Source organism: Gigantopelta aegis, chromosome 13, assembly GCF_016097555.1.
Source record: "Gigantopelta aegis isolate Gae_Host chromosome 13, Gae_host_genome, whole genome shotgun sequence".
NCBI lineage: Eukaryota > Metazoa > Mollusca > Gastropoda > Neomphalida > Peltospiridae > Gigantopelta > Gigantopelta aegis.
In genome coordinates, this window is record NC_054711.1 from 33,055,072 (window position 1) to 33,072,747 (window position 17,676).

General features: G+C 38.5%; 1 protein-coding gene across 1 annotated transcript in view; it reads right to left on the reverse strand.

Moving 5' to 3' along the window:
• LOC121387271 (low-density lipoprotein receptor-related protein 1-like) overlaps positions 1–17,676 on the reverse strand; it is a 340,401-nt gene that overhangs the window by 162,490 nt on the left and 160,235 nt on the right. The window contains exons 22-27 of the mRNA XM_041518296.1: positions 16,898–17,004; positions 14,500–14,629; positions 12,867–12,980; positions 12,045–12,176; positions 9,039–9,167; positions 6,361–6,477 (exon numbers count right to left, since the gene is read on the reverse strand). Coding sequence (XP_041374230.1) covers positions 6,361–6,477; positions 9,039–9,167; positions 12,045–12,176; positions 12,867–12,980; positions 14,500–14,629; positions 16,898–17,004 — 729 coding nt within the window. The remainder of the gene's footprint in view (positions 1–6,360; positions 6,478–9,038; positions 9,168–12,044; positions 12,177–12,866; positions 12,981–14,499; positions 14,630–16,897; positions 17,005–17,676) is intronic.

Genomic DNA, 17,676 nt, shown 5'->3' on the forward strand with positions numbered 1-17,676 from the left:
CACTCCCGGAGTATCCACTAACAATGAATATCTCACACCACAGACATGTTCAACACCCAGTAGCCATTACATTGATTAAACAAGCTATCACTCCCGGAGTATCCACTAACAATGAATATCTCACACCACAGACATGTTCAACACCCAGTAGCCATTACATTGATTAAACAAGCTATCACTCCCGGAGTATCCACTAACAATGAATATCTCACACCACAGACATGTTCAACACCCAGTAGCCATTACATTGATTAAACAAGCTATCACTCCCGGAGTATCCACTAACAATGAATATCTCACACCACAGACATGTTCAACACCCAGTAGCCATTACATTGATTAAACAAGCTATCACTCCCGGAGTATCCACTAACAATGAATATCTCACACCACAGACATGTTCAACACCCAGTAGCCATTACATTGATTAAACAAGCTATCACTCCCGGAGTATCCACTAACAATGAATATCTCACACCACAGACATGTTCAACACCCAGTAGCCATTACATTGATTAAACAAGCTATCACTCCCGGAGTATCCACTAACAATGAATATCTCACACCACAGACATGTTCAACACCCAGTAGCCATTACATTGATTAAACAAGCTATCACTCCCGGAGTATCCACTAACAATGAATATCTCACACCACAGACATGTTCAACACCCAGTAGCCATTACATTGATTAAACAAGCTATCACTCCCGGAGTATCCACTAACAATGAATATCTCACACCACAGACATGTTCAACACCCAGTAGCCATTACATTGATTAAACAAGCTATCACTCCCGGAGTATCCACTAACAATGAATATCTCACACCACAGACATGTTCAACACCCAGTAGCCATTACATTGATTAAACAAGCTATCACTCCCGGAGTATCCACTAACAATGAATATCTCACACCACAGACATGTTCAACACCCAGTAGCCATTACATTGATTAAACAAGCTATCACTCCCGGAGTATCCACTAACAATGAATATCTCACACCACAGACATGTTCAACACCCAGTAGCCATTACATTGATTAAACAAGCTATCACTCCCGGAGTATCCACTAACAATGAATATCTCACACCACAGACATGTTCAACACCCAGTAGCCATTACATTGATTAAACAAGCTATCACTCCCGGAGTATCCACTAACAATGAATATCTCACACCACAGACATGTTCAACACCCAGTAGCCATTACATTGATTAAACAAGCTATCACTCCCGGAGTATCCACTAACAATGAATATCTCACACCACAGACATGTTCAACACCCAGTAGCCATTACATTGATTAAACAAGCTATCACTCCCGGAGTATCCACTAACAATGAATATCTCACACCACAGACATGTTCAACACCCAGTAGCCATTACATTGATTAAACAAGCTATCACTCCCGGAGTATCCACTAACAATGAATATCTCACACCACAGACATGTTCAACACCCAGTAGCCATTACATTGATTAAACAAGCTATCTCCCGGAGTATCCACTAACAATGAATATCTCACACCACAGACATGTTCAACACCCAGTAGCCATTACATTGATTAAACAAGCTATCACTCCCGGAGTATCCACTAACAATGAATATCTCACACCACAGACATGTTCAACACCCAGTAGCCATTACATTGATTAAACAAGCTATCACTCCCGGAGTATCCACTAACAATGAATATCTCACACCACAGACATGTTCAACACCCAGTAGCCATTACATTGATTAAACAAGCTATCACTCCCGGAGTATCCACTAACAATGAATATCTCACACCACAGACATGTTCAACACCCAGTAGCCATTACATTGATTAAACAAGCTATCACTCCCGGAGTATCCACTAACAATGAATATCTCACACCACAGACATGTTCAACACCCAGTAGCCATTACATTGATTAAACAAGCTATCACTCCGGAGTATCCACTAACAATGAATATCTCACACCACAGACATGTTCAACACCCAGTAGCCATTACATTGATTAAACAAGCTATCACTCCCGGAGTATCCACTAACAATGAATATCTCACACCACAGACATGTTCAACACCCAGTAGCCATTACATTGATTAAACAAGCTATCACTCCCGGAGTATCCACTAACAATGAATATCTCACACCACAGACATGTTCAACACCCAGTAGCCATTACATTGATTAAACAAGCTATCACTCCCGGAGTATCCACTAACAATGAATATCTCACACCACAGACATGTTCAACACCCAGTAGCCATTACATTGATTAAACAAGCTATCACTCCCGGAGTATCCACTAACAATGAATATCTCACACCACAGACATGTTCAACACCCAGTAGCCATTACATTGATTAAACAAGCTATCACTCCCGGAGTATCCACTAACAATGAATATCTCACACCACAGACATGTTCAACACCCAGTAGCCATTACATTGATTAAACAAGCTATCACTCCCGGAGTATCCACTAACAATGAATATCTCACACCACAGACATGTTCAACACCCAGTAGCCATTACATTGATTAAACAAGCTATCACTCCCGGAGTATCCACTAACAATGAATATCTCACACCACAGACATGTTCAACACCCAGTAGCCATTACATTGATTAAACAAGCTATCACTCCCGGAGTATCCACTAACAATGAATATCTCACACCACAGACATGTTCAACACCCAGTAGCCATTACATTGATTAAACAAGCTATCACTCCCGGAGTATCCACTAACAATGAATATCTCACACCACAGACATGTTCAACACCCAGTAGCCATTACATTGATTAAACAAGCTATCACTCCCGGAGTATCCACTAACAATGAATATCTCACACCACAGACATGTTCAACACCCAGTAGCCATTACATTGATTAAACAAGCTATCACTCCCGGAGTATCCACTAACAATGAATATCTCACACCACAGACATGTTCAACACCCAGTAGCCATTACATTGATTAAACAAGCTATCACTCCCGGAGTATCCACTAACAATGAATATCTCACACCACAGACATGTTCAACACCCAGTAGCCATTACATTGATTAAACAAGCTATCACTCCCGGAGTATCCACTAACAATGAATATCTCACACCACAGACATGTTCAACACCCAGTAGCCATTACATTGATTAAACAAGCTATCACTCCCGGAGTATCCACTAACAATGAATATCTCACACCACAGACATGTTCAACACCCAGTAGCCATTACATTGATTAAACAAGCTATCACTCCCGGAGTATCCACTAACAATGAATATCTCACACCACAGACATGTTCAACACCCAGTAGCCATTACATTGATTAAACAAGCTATCACTCCCGGAGTATCCACTAACAATGAATATCTCACACCACAGACATGTTCAACACCCAGTAGCCATTACATTGATTAAACAAGCTATCACTCCCGGAGTATCCACTAACAATGAATATCTCACACCACAGACATGTTCAACACCCAGTAGCCATTACATTGATTAAACAAGCTATCACTCCCGGAGTATCCACTAACAATGAATATCTCACACCACAGACATGTTCAACACCCAGTAGCCATTACATTGATTAAACAAGCTATCACTCCCGGAGTATCCACTAACAATGAATATCTCACACCACAGACATGTTCAACACCCAGTAGCCATTACATTGATTAAACAAGCTATCACTCCCGGAGTATCCACTAACAATGAATATCTCACACCACAGACATGTTCAACACCCAGTAGCCATTACATTGATTAAACAAGCTATCACTCCCGGAGTATCCACTAACAATGAATATCTCACACCACAGACATGTTCAACACCCAGTAGCCATTACATTGATTAAACAAGCTATCACTCCCGGAGTATCCACTAACAATGAATATCTCACACCACAGACATGTTCAACACCCAGTAGCCATTACATTGATTAAACAAGCTATCACTCCCGGAGTATCCACTAACAATGAATATCTCACACCACAGACATGTTCAACACCCAGTAGCCATTACATTGATTAAACAAGCTATCACTCCCGGAGTATCCACTAACAATGAATATCTCACACCACAGACATGTTCAACACCCAGTAGCCATTACATTGATTAAACAAGCTATCACTCCCGGAGTATCCACTAACAATGAATATCTCACACCACAGACATGTTCAACACCCAGTAGCCATTACATTGATTAAACAAGCTATCACTCCCGGAGTATCCACTAACAATGAATATCTCACACCACAGACATGTTCAACACCCAGTAGCCATTACATTGATTAAACAAGCTATCACTCCCGGAGTATCCACTAACAATGAATATCTCACACCACAGACATGTTCAACACCCAGTAGCCATTACATTGATTAAACAAGCTATCACTCCCGGAGTATCCACTAACAATGAATATCTCACACCACAGACATGTTCAACACCCAGTAGCCATTACATTGATTAAACAAGCTATCACTCCCGGAGTATCCACTAACAATGAATATCTCACACCACAGACATGTTCAACACCCAGTAGCCATTACATTGATTAAACAAGCTATCACTCCCGGAGTATCCACTAACAATGAATATCTCACACCACAGACATGTTCAACACCCAGTAGCCATTACATTGATTAAACAAGCTATCACTCCCGGAGTATCCACTAACAATGAATATCTCACACCACAGACATGTTCAACACCCAGTAGCCATTACATTGATTAAACAAGCTATCACTCCCGGAGTATCCACTAACAATGAATATCTCACACCACAGACATGTTCAACACCCAGTAGCCATTACATTGATTAAACAAGCTATCACTCCCGGAGTATCCACTAACAATGAATATCTCACACCACAGACATGTTCAACACCCAGTAGCCATTACATTGATTAAACAAGCTATCACTCCCGGAGTATCCACTAACAATGAATATCTCACACCACAGACATGTTCAACACCCAGTAGCCATTACATTGATTAAACAAGCTATCACTCCCGGAGTATCCACTAACAATGAATATCTCACACCACAGACATGTTCAACACCCAGTAGCCATTACATTGATTAAACAAGCTATCACTCCCGGAGTATCCACTAACAATGAATATCTCACACCACAGACATGTTCAACACCCAGTAGCCATTACATTGTAGCTATCATCCTGGAGTACACTTGATTCAAACACAGTTCAACACCCAGTAGCCATTACATTGATTAAACAAGCTATCACTCCTGGAGTATCCACTAACAATGAATATCTCACACCACAGACATGTTCAACACCCAGTAGCCATTACATTGATTAAACAAGCTATCACTCCCGGAGTATCCACTAACAATGAATATCTCACACCACAGACATGTTCAACACCCAGTAGCCATTACATTGATTAAACAAGCTATCACTCCCGGAGTATCCACTAACAATGAATATCTCACACCACAGACATGTTCAACACCCAGTAGCCATTACATTGATTAAACAAGCTATCACTCCCGGAGTATCCACTAACAATGAATATCTCACACCACAGACATGTTCAACACCCAGTAGCCATTACATTGATTAAACAAGCTATCACTCCCGGAGTATCCACTAACAATGAATATCTCACACCACAGACATGTTCAACAGTTCAACACCCAGTAGCCATTACATTGATTAAACAAGCTATCACTCCCGGAGTATCCACTAACAATGAATATCTCACACCACAGACATGTTCAACACCCAGTAGCCATTACATTGATTAAACAAGCTATCACTCCCGGAGTATCCACTAACAATGAATATCTCACACCACAGACATGTTCAACACCCAGTAGCCATTACATTGATTAAACAAGCTATCACTCCCGGAGTATCCACTAACAATGAATATCTCACACCACAGACATGTTCAACACCCAGTAGCCATTACATTGATTAAACAAGCTATCACTCCCGGAGTATCCACTAACAATGAATATCTCACACCACAGACATGTTCAACACCCAGTAGCCCTCTACTCTGACCAGCATGCAGTTTATATGCTTGTGAAAAAGTTGAAAAATGTGAATAGCCTCTTACAGGAATGTACAGAATGCCATAACGTCAGCCTTTTTGCATAATTATCTAACTCAGTATTAAACCTTTTGAGACAAATGGAAAAAACCTTATTTTAATACAAACAGAAATGAATTCTTTAAAAAGTATTTGAACAAGAACAAGAACAAAATTTCTGGTACGTTTTTTTCTCCATTTAAAAATGAGTTAGGCAATTATGCTTAGAGGCTGATGACATATAGATAGACTGTGTTCATTTCAGTTCTGTTTAAGTCGAGCTGTGTTTACCAAAACATGTCCTATTGTCTGCGCGAAGTCTCTTGTGTTTTGGACATGAGCAGACAAATCCGTCAGGAGACTTGTGGCAGATATGACTGCAGTCGTGATTTGCACACATGTTATATGCTGAAACGAAACAAGAACAATCAGTAGGATTACAGAATAACAATCAATTCTGGGCTTGATCATAAAGTTTCTACAAGAGAGAGTGGAAGGAACAAATATTTTATTAAATGATGCACTCAACAAACTTTAATTATGGTTTAACGCTATATGCGTTCAACATATTATGGTTAAGGACCACATGGATAATGAGAGAGAAAACCTGCTGTTGTCACTCCATGGGCTACTCTTTTCACTATCATTTATATCAGATATATACAACTTCACTTGAAATAATATCTCATATTTATGAAGTTTAAAAAAAAAAAAAAAATTATTTATCTTATTTTATATAGCGCAGTGACCTTGTTTATTATTTTATTTATTTATTTTATTATATTTCTTTCTTTCTTTTTTAAAATTTATTTTCACTATCATTTATATCAGACACATATAACTTCATTTGAAATATCTGGTTCTTACAAAGTTACGTCAATTCTGGAGTGTCACCGTAGTACATTTGCTTAAATGTCAATAAATGTAGCCCCGTGATCTTATTTATTATTTTATTTATTTATTTTATTATTTTATTATATTTCTTTCTTTCTTTTTTTATTTACTTTTCACTATCATTTATATCAGACACATACAACTTCCTTTGAAATATCTGGTTCTTATGAAGATTAAAATGTTTTATGTTATAAGTATTTTTTATTTATTTATTATTCAATTTATTGTTTGACTGTTTCTTTATTTACACTTCACCATCATTCATATTAGCCATATACAACTTGATATGAAATATCTGGTATTTACGAAGTTTTACAAATATTTATTTATTTATTTATCAGGCTCTGTTTCTTCTATTTCATTCACCATTTTAATTGTTTGGGCTTAAATTCAGACTTGGCCTGTGTACTTTTGTTGATTGTCCGTCGTCCGAGGCATTACTTCATATGTTTGTTTCCAACATTCAAACGAAGTATCTTATGACTGCGCATAATAAACCCTCATGAGTTTATAATAAAGAGACTATCTTGAGTTTGTAGCCATATTATCAAGCTGCCACCTAGTCTAATCTGTTATAAATAAAACTGACATGTTTCTTAGGCTAAATAATCTTGCTTCGAATATAAATAGCTGTATATTCAATACAATTACATTTCTGACCATTCTCAGGTCGATAGCAATCAAAAAGCCGGACGGGGGGACGGGGGACTGTAGCCCCACTTTTATAAATCTGGTTTAAAATATGGCTTTTGCCCCACCTCCACCAACTAGACTACATGTATGTCCCTCCACTTCAGATTGTACCCCCTCCCCAACAAACCCAATTCTAAATATCGTTCACATGGGCCTGACTCTAATGTTTTATAGTACCGTAGCTCAAATTTCGTATGTATCATTTAATTTTATTCCAAATACCAAACCAAATTTTAAATAACTGGGTGAAAAGAAATCCCAACAAGAAACCTGAATGTATTTATCCATATAATGCTTTATAAACATTTAAATCATGTTAAATAAGATAAATATCTGCAAACATACACGCACGCACATATTTATATTATTTCAGCCCATATCCAATATTTATTGTGTATGGATCCGAACCGACAAACAGACAGAGAGAAGGGGACAGGAAGGGAGAGAGAGACACAGAGAGACAGACAGACATGCAGACTAAGAATGGGAGAGGGAGGGAGAGGCAGACAGAGACAGAGACAGAGAGAGAGAGAGACACACTCAGACAGACAGACAGACAGAAAGACAGAGAGAAGGGGAGAAAGAGAAGGGGAGAGAGAGAAGGAGAGAGGGAGGGGGAGAGAGGCAGACAGAGACAGACAGAAATACAGTCAGACAGAAAGACAGAGAAGGGGAGAGAGAGGGGGAGAGGAGGGGGAGAGAGAGGATGACAGAGACACAGAGAGAAAGACAGACAGAGAGAAAGACAGACACACAGAGAGAGAGAGAGAGAGAGAGAGAGAGAGAGACACAGACAGACAGACAGACAGACAGACAAAGAGAGACAGAGAGAGACAGACAAAAAGAGAGGGAGGGAGGAAGATAGGCAGAGAGAGATAGAGGGAGGGAGAGAGGGAGGGAGAGAGGGAGGGAGGGAGGTAGACAGACAGACAAAGATAGAGACAGAGAAAGAGAATGGGAGAGGGGAGAGAGAGAGAGACAGACAGACATGAGACAGAGAGACAGACAGAGAGAGAAGGGGATAGAGAGAAAAGGGGAGAGAAGTGGAGAGGGAAGGGGAGAGATAGGAAGACAAAGAGAGAGAGGGAGAGAGAGAGAGACAGAAAGAAAGACAGACACAGACAAGGACAGCTACATGTATAGACAGAGACAATCACAAAGATACATCAGATAGACAGAGACTTCACTGGGGGGGGGGGGGGGGGACACACCGAGAGAGTAACAGTAAGACTACAGAGAAACTATGGCCGTCAGTATGAGAAATCAGATGAACTAATCACAGTCGGCCTTCACTGGGGGTGGCGGGGGGGAGAAAGCGAGAGAGTAACAGTAAGACTACAGAGAAACTATGGCCGTCAGTGTGAGAAATCAGATGAACTAACCACATAGTCGGCCTTCGTCAGAGTGGTCTGGACAGTCGACATGGTCATCACAGAGCTTCTCCGGGGGGAAGCAGATGTTGGTGTTGTTCTTACACGTGAACTTGGGAGCCTCACACGGAGAGATGTACGCTGCAAAATGACCAGAAACACACTGAATACACACACACTGATATTCCAAACAAGAAACTATATTTTTATATATCTATAGTCCTTCCCAGCAATGAATGCCATTTTCTTATTATTGTCTGTACTATCATTTTATGTATTTCTCAAATGATTGAATTTTAAATTGAACACAAAAATAGTTTATTTTTTTAATTTTCAAAACACTTTTACTTTTCTTCTTATGTCAAATCAAAGTGAATGTTTTACAATTTACAATCTTCAAGTAGCTGGAGAGAACTATAACCGTGTTCATTAAAGGTTCACACCCTAGTTTTAGCCTGTGAAAAATGGACACTAAGCTTAGTTAATTTACAAACCTGTAACTCACTTGGATAACGTTACAATATAGAGAAAGAAGAGTCTATGGCGTTAAAACTGGGAAATATCCTGTAAAATAGACTAGAACTCGAATCAATAACTGATACTTCTCAGACGCATGTGCGATTTTAAAAAATATGAAAATTGCACTTTTTGGTATAAAATACACCAGGATGACCAGAAACACTTTGGTTCTACGGAAATGGATAATCTAAAGAATAAAATATAAGTAATGTTGTATTTCTGTGATCATAAACGGCTTTAATAGTAAAAAATATGCTGTAGTGTTTAAAAACTAGGGTCTGCCCCTTTAAAAAGGCTCTGTTAGCTGGAAATATCTTACAATGGTAGTCAACTCAGGACAATTCACTAGCACTTGGTCCTGGCTTGTTTTTATTTGGGCTAGTGGAAATATCTTACTATGGTAGTCAACTCAGGACAATTCACTAGCACTTGGTCCTGGCTTGTTTTTATTTGGGCTAGTGGAAATATCTTACTATGGTAGTCAACTCAGGACAATTCACTACCAGTTGGTCCTGGCTTGTTTTTATTTGGGCTAGTGGAAATATCTTACAATGGTAGTCAACTCAGGACAAATCACTAGCACTTGGTCCTGGCTTGTTTTTATTTGGGCTAGTGGAAATATCTTACAATGGTAGTCAACTCAGGACAATTCACTAGCACTTGGTCCTGGCTTGTTTTTATTTGGGCTAGTGGAAATATCTTACAATGGTAGTCAACTCAGGACAATTCACTAGCACTTGGTCCTGGCTTGTTTTTATTTGGGCTAGTGGAAATATCTTACAATGGTAGTCAACTCAGGACAAATCACTAGCACTTGGTCCTGGCTTGTTTTTATTTGGGCTAGTGGAAATATCTTACAATGGTAGTCAACTCAGGACAATTCACTAGCACTTGGTCCTGGCTTGTTTTTATTTGGGCTAGTGGAAATATCTTACAATGGTAGTCAACTCAGGACAATTCACTAGCACTTGGTCCTGGCTTGTTTTTATTTGGGCTAGTGGAAATATCTTACAATGGTAGTCAACTCAGGACAATTCACTACCATTTGGTCCTGGCTTGTTTTTATTTGGGCTAGTGGAAATATCTTACAATGGTAGTCAACTCAGGACAAATCACTACCACTTGGTCCTGGCTTGTTTTTATTTGGGCTAGTGGAAATTATCAACTGTATTACTATAATACATAGGGCATAGCCACAGTTTTTGTGTAGGCTAGTGGAAATTATCAACTGTATTACTATAATACATAGGGCATAGCTCTTAACAGATTATGATGACCGATTAAAGTAAAGTCATAAACATATACTAGCAGATTATTACTTTTAATGTCACTCATTACAAAATCGCTCATATGACAGGTCATTGTAAAATGTAGCTGAAATAACAGAAATAATAGCTTTCCCCCTTAATTTTTATGGTTTGTAGGATAAAGATAATAACTAGTTAATGACAAGGGATATCGGCTTTATCCTGTTCAGGTCAAATGAAATATTTCCCATTCTTATGTTCAAAGGATAAAGCAGATATCTGATGTCATTAACTACCGTATATTGCTGTGTGTTAGCCAACTCTGTGGATAAGCCAACCCCTTAGTTTGCCCCTCAATATCTGGTACAAAAAGGTTGGTATGATGTATAAGCTGACTCAACTTTTACGTAGTTGAAACTGGCAAAAATATAGATATATCTGATTGAGATAATGTCGGTCTTGTGCAACAGTCATTCACGGGAATTTGTCTTGGTACAATGTACAAAAACTATTTTAGTACAGATTTCAAGACAGCTAAAGAATAAAAGTATATAAAAAAACCTAACATGGGATAGATAATTGTAATGGTGAGCACTACCTTTTCCGTTCTTTTTATAAGTGGTGATATCTCAAATAAAATGTAGTTTCTAATAATTTATTAGGAATCGCAAAATCAACAATGATGGTAAGTAAAAATCATCAGTTCTGACCAATTAAATCTGCAATTGAGGACAAAATATCATCAGTCATAAAAAGACTTAATGACTGTTCCGATCACGTGACAAATTTGGCACGAAATACTAGTACTACTTGTCAGTGGCTTTTACCAGAAATTATCAACATGATAAAAATTAAATAAATTTCATTTCATTTCTCAAATAAAACATAGCTTTTATTGTGTGTATCAAACAATCAAATGGACACTGGTATGGGACTTAATAGAGACTATTAAAAACAGTGATTAAATAACGCAACGGTAAGGTTTTGAAGCCTAGATTGACTGATGAGTTTTCTTTAATATTGTATTTGCGTACATGCTGATATTTTGTTGTATTTTCTTAGACATTTTTTGTAGACTCCATCTATGATCATATTTAGAGGCTTGAAAAGTCAGCTAATGCACAGCGATATACGGTAGTTATTGTCTTTTAGAGGCTTGAAAAGTCTGTTAATGCGCAGCGATATACGGTAGTTATTGTCTATATATATATATGTAGGCATGAAGGTGACGTTAAATCAAGTGAAGACTTACAGCAGTCAAGTTCGTCTGACTTGTCGACACAGTCATTGTCGCGGTCACACTGCCACGACTTGGGGATACACCGACTCTTGTCCTTACACAGGAACTCCTGGCTAGGGTGACATGAATGGGTCAGGTCCATGTCTGCAACAAACAAAATCAATCTTACTGTCAACCGATACCACACAATCTGTTTACTGCCAGACATCTACAAATACTTAAACATAGCTTACTACATCCCCACTCGTCATCCAGCAGACATCTACAAATACTTAAACATAGCTTACTACATCCCCACTCGTCATCCAGCAGACATCTACAAATACTTAAACATAGCTTACTACATCCCCACTCGTCATCCAGCAGACATCTACAAATACTTGAACATAGCTTACTACACATACATCCCCACTCGTCATCGAGCTGACATCTACAAATACTTGAACATAGCTTACTACATCCCCACTCGTCATCCAGCAGACATCTACAAATACTTAAACATAGCTTACTACATCCCCACTCGTCATCCAGCAGACATCTACAAATACTTAAACATAGCTTACTACATCCCCACTCGTCATGCAGCTGACATCTACAAATACTTGAACATAGCTTACTACATCCCCACTCGTCATCGAGCTAACATCAACAAATACTTAAACATAGCTTACTACATCCCCACTCGTCATCGAGCTGACATCTACAAAGACTTGGAACATAGCTTACTACATCCCCACTCGTCATCCAGCAGACATCTACAAATACTTAAACATAGCTTACTACATCCCCACTCATCATCGAGCTGACATCTACAAATACTTGAACATAGCTTACTACATCCCCACTCATCTGACCCATCTACACAGTCTTCGTCGCCGTCGCATCGCCATGACCGGTTGATACAATCGCTGCTGTTACAGTGGAATTCACTGTCCTTACAAGGATTATCTGAAAATAATCATACAAAACACATTGTAAACTGATGGCAAGTGTGTTCTGCATTGTGATTGGTTAATTACTTTCTTTTTCCAGGATCAAATGAAAATAACACCCGGAAAGCTAATGACATCATTAGCAATTGGAACAGGCCAAGTTGACAGTTTAAGGGTCTTACAGTTAGACTGTAGCCAGGTAGTTTTTTTCAAGAAATACCAAATATACAGTTAGTTCCATAGAAAAATGATTCAGTTTACAATGGACATAACCATATCAAGTTTTTAGATTTGCAGGTGTTATTGTCTATTTGATGCTTGCAAATGTTTCATTTTTAACTTCAGGCTAACACCTTTGGCCAAAAATAACATTTGTGGGATCAAATAGATAATAACACCAACAAATCTAAAAACTTCATACGGTTATGTTCTAACTATAAATTTTTAAATTTAAATTAAAATTCAGGATCATTACAAAAAATCTTTTTTTTCTTTTTCTTTTTTTTAAAGTTGAAAAGCTTACATGTCTCAATCATAAGACTTAGTATAGTGAAAATTACAGGTACACAACATACAAATAGCTGCTATAATGAAGCTATTCACTGTTGAACTTTGAATGTATAAAAACAACTTTCATGTGCCATTTCAATGTAAGAAAGCCCTCAGTCACAGTTTATAGTCAAATTTTTCAGTATGTCTGTACTTGGGCACAACCTTCGGCCAATTTATATCTAAAGATGAAAGATTTCATTCATGGTGAGTGTAGATATGAAGTTTCCAAACTACAGATTTAAAGACAAAAGTAATACCTATATCTCATCTTTGACAACTTTGATCTTTGATCCCACAGGTGGAAAAATAAGAAAGGAAAGGAATGTTTGTTAATGATACTTCTGCACATTTATAAACTAGATATCTGGTGTCTAACGAAAGGTTATTTTGACAGTTGGTCAAGACAAATAGAGCAGTAACCTGCTGCCACCACATAAGCTACATCTGCTGATAATGCAGAAACTGACCGTCTACATGCACTTCCCCACAGACAAGACAGTACATATCACAGCCCTTGGTTACCAGTTGTGGTGCACTAGCTGGGATTAGGTAAACCAGATTCTATCAAACACAATTGCTCCTGCAACCTATCACACCTCAAGTGAGTGTTCTAACACTGAGGTACATCACACTCCAAAACATTAAAGTTTGTTTTTGTTTCACAACACCACTAGAGCACATTCATTAATTAATCATTGGCTATTGGATGTCAAACATTTGGTAATTTTTACTAGTAGTCAGCAGAGGAAACCTGCTACATTTTTCCATTAGCAGCAAGGGATCTTTTACATGCACATTCCCATAGACAAGAAAGCACATATCACAACCTTTGGCCAGTTGTGGTGCACTGGCTGGAACGAGAAAAATTCCAATCAATTGGATGGATCCACCAAGGTGGTTTGAACTTGCGATGCAGGCACCTCAGACAAGTGGTCAACTGACTTAGCTTAATCTCACACCTCCAAAACAGCAAGAAGACCTACCACAGTTCTGTTCATCAGACCCATCTTTACAGTTCTGTTCGTGGTCACAGCGGTAAATGAGAGGCAAACATTCTCCAGAGTCCTTGCACTTGAACTCCCTGTCAGGATCACACCACTGACCACAGTCACTCTGTAAAAAATAACAAAACATTAACTTTTTGGTCATGGATGAAAATAACCCTGGGCTTTAACAAGTAAAGGGTTAAGTATGGGGTTACTGTTGTAAGGTTTTCATCAATAAACAAGAATTCCGTGCAATTTTAATGTCTTGCCTATCATAAACATTTTTGGTGCATTAGCTGTGAGGAACATCCATAATTTGATGGACCTAGGACTTATTGTTTGTGAGAAATATGACACTTTAATCTAAACGTTTAACACAAAAGTTATTGCCATCACTGTTGAAAATGTAATATCTATATTTCACCTTTTTACTTCATATAGGTGAGCCAATAGGAACAGGAACAGAAGATTTCAGGTTGTACCGAAGTACAGAATTCAGAACAAAAAGAGAACGTTAATTTCTCTTTAGTGCATTGGCTTTTTAGTAGGTTAGCTACTGAGAAGGGGTTTGGGGAGAGAAGGGGATGAACATAAATATTAATAATTATTAACCTCCAAGATACGTGTATTGTAACCCAAAAATATGCATGAACTCTATATAGCTCATAAATGAGTTGCATTAATTCTGGTGTCCTTCCAATCTTAACACTCCTGTGGTCAGATATAGTCAAAGAAACATGTGTTCTTTTAAAAGTGTGCTTGTTAATAATGGCAGAACATCTCAGTTATTTATATAAATTGACAACTAATATATCACATATAATATTAAATTTGACTCGTACAAGAATTCCACAGACTTAAATGTCTTGCCTACCATACAATGTTTTTCATGGTGCACTGTGATGAACATCCATAGATGCAACTATAAACCAAGATTCAATCACCTAGGACTTATAGCTTGAAGAAACTCATCTAAACATGAAACTTTAATGTTAACATTTAATGCAAAAGTTGATGCAAATGCCACCGTGAGAAAAGTAATATCAATATTTCACTTTATTACATCATAAACACAAGACAAAACTACCGATATATGTTGACAAATGGGAAAAGAAACTCATCGAATCACAAAACTTTAACATTAAAATTTAACACAAAAGTTGACACCACTGCCACTGTCAGGAAAATAATATCTATATTTCACTGTTTTACTTTGTAAAGGTGAGACAAAACCACTGATCTGTGTTAACAAATGGGAAAAGGTTCGTCTCTTAATGACTGGCCTTGTTTAGTAGTCTGCGTGGGGAAAAGGTTTGTCTCTTAATGACTGGCCTTGTTTAGTAGTCTGCGTGGGGAAAAGGTTTGTCTCTTAATGACTGGCCTTGTTTAGTAGTCTGTGTGGGGAAAAGGTTCGTCTCTTAACGACTGGCCTTGTTTAGTAGCCTGCATGAGGGAAAAGGTTTCTCTCTTAATGACTGGCCTTGTTTAGTAGTCTGCGTGGGGAAAAGGTTTCTCTCTTAATGACTGGCCTTGTTTAGTAGTCTGCGTGGGGAAAAGGTTTCTCTCTTAATGACTGGCCTTGTTTAGTAGTCTGCGTGGGGAAAAGGTTGGTCTCTTAATGACTGGCCTTGTTTAGTAGTCTGCGTGGGGAAAAGGTTCGTCTCTTAATGACTGGCCTTGTTTAGTAGTCTGCGTGGGGATAAGGTTTGTCTCTTAATGACTGGCCTTGTTTAGTAGTCTGCGTGGGGAAAAGGTTTGTCTCTTAATGACTGGCCTTGTTTAGTAGTCTGCGTGGGGAAAAGGTTTCTCTCTTAATGACTGGCCTTGTTTAGTAGTCTGCGTGGGGAAAAGGTTCGTCTCTTAATGACTGGCCTTGTTTAGTAGCCTGCGTGGGGAAAAGGTTCGTCTCTTAATGACTGGCCTTGTTTAGTAGCCTGCATGGGGAAAAGGTTCGTCTCTTAATGACTGGCCTTGTTTAGTAGTCTGCATGTGGAAAAGGTTCATCTCTTAATTTAACAACTGGCCTTGTTTAGTAGCCTGCATGGGGAAAAGGCTTGTCTCTTAATGACTGGCCTGGTTTAGTAGCTTGTGTGAGGAAAAGGTTCATCTCTTAATGACTGGCCTTGTTTAGTAGCTTGTGTGGGGAAAAGGTTCATCTCTTAATGACTGGCCTTGTTTAGTAGCTTGTGTGAGGGAAAGGTTCATCTCTTAATGACTGGCCTTGTTTAGTAGCTTGTGTGAGGAAAAGGTTCATCTCTTAATGACTGGCCTTGTTTAGTAGCTTGTGTGAGGAAAAGGTTCATCTCTTAATGACTGGCCTTGTTTAGTAGCTTGTGTGGGGAAAAGGTTCATCTCTTAATGACTGGCCTTGTTTAGTAGCCTGCGCATCACTCACCTCATCCGAGTGGTCTGAGCAATCGTATTCGTTGTCACAGCGGTAGACGTAGGGAATACAGCGGCCGTCGTGACATCGGAATTGGTCGATCTCACAGTTATCATAGCCTGTCAAATAATCACGGTTAAAGTTAAACATTGTTTTTGTTAATGACACCACTAGAGCATAATGGCTGATTATTGGCTACTGGATGTCAAACATTTGGTATTTTGACCTAAAATCTTAGAGAGGAAACCCACTACATTTTTTCATAGTACCGTATATTGCCGTGTATTAGCCGACTCTTTGTATAAGCCGACCACTTAGTTTGACCCTAAATATCAAGTACAAAATCATCAGCCTCATGTATAAGCCGAAGTCATCTTTTGTCCAGTTGTATTGATTTCAATAATACTGTCAACAAATAGACTTGTGCTTTTCTTTTTCATTATATTTTCTTTTCCTTTCAATTATTATAGACACAGTAATTGTTATGGCAATGCTAACGTATTCCATGCTGATCAAAAATAATTTAGCACCAATAAATCATAACAAGAAAATAAACAATTCAAGCTGTAACAACATATCACTGCACAAAAGTAATTTAATTATTCACTGGAAAGCAAATAATAAAAATTCATTAAGGCATGTTTAATCCGTTTTCCCCTTCACTCAGAAACAAACGATTCTGTGGTCCATGGCTGTTGTTTACACAAAATCGTGTGATCCAATCAAATAAGAGCTTACAAAATGATATAGACAGGGGTGGAACACATTTTTACCATTATTTCAATAAAACA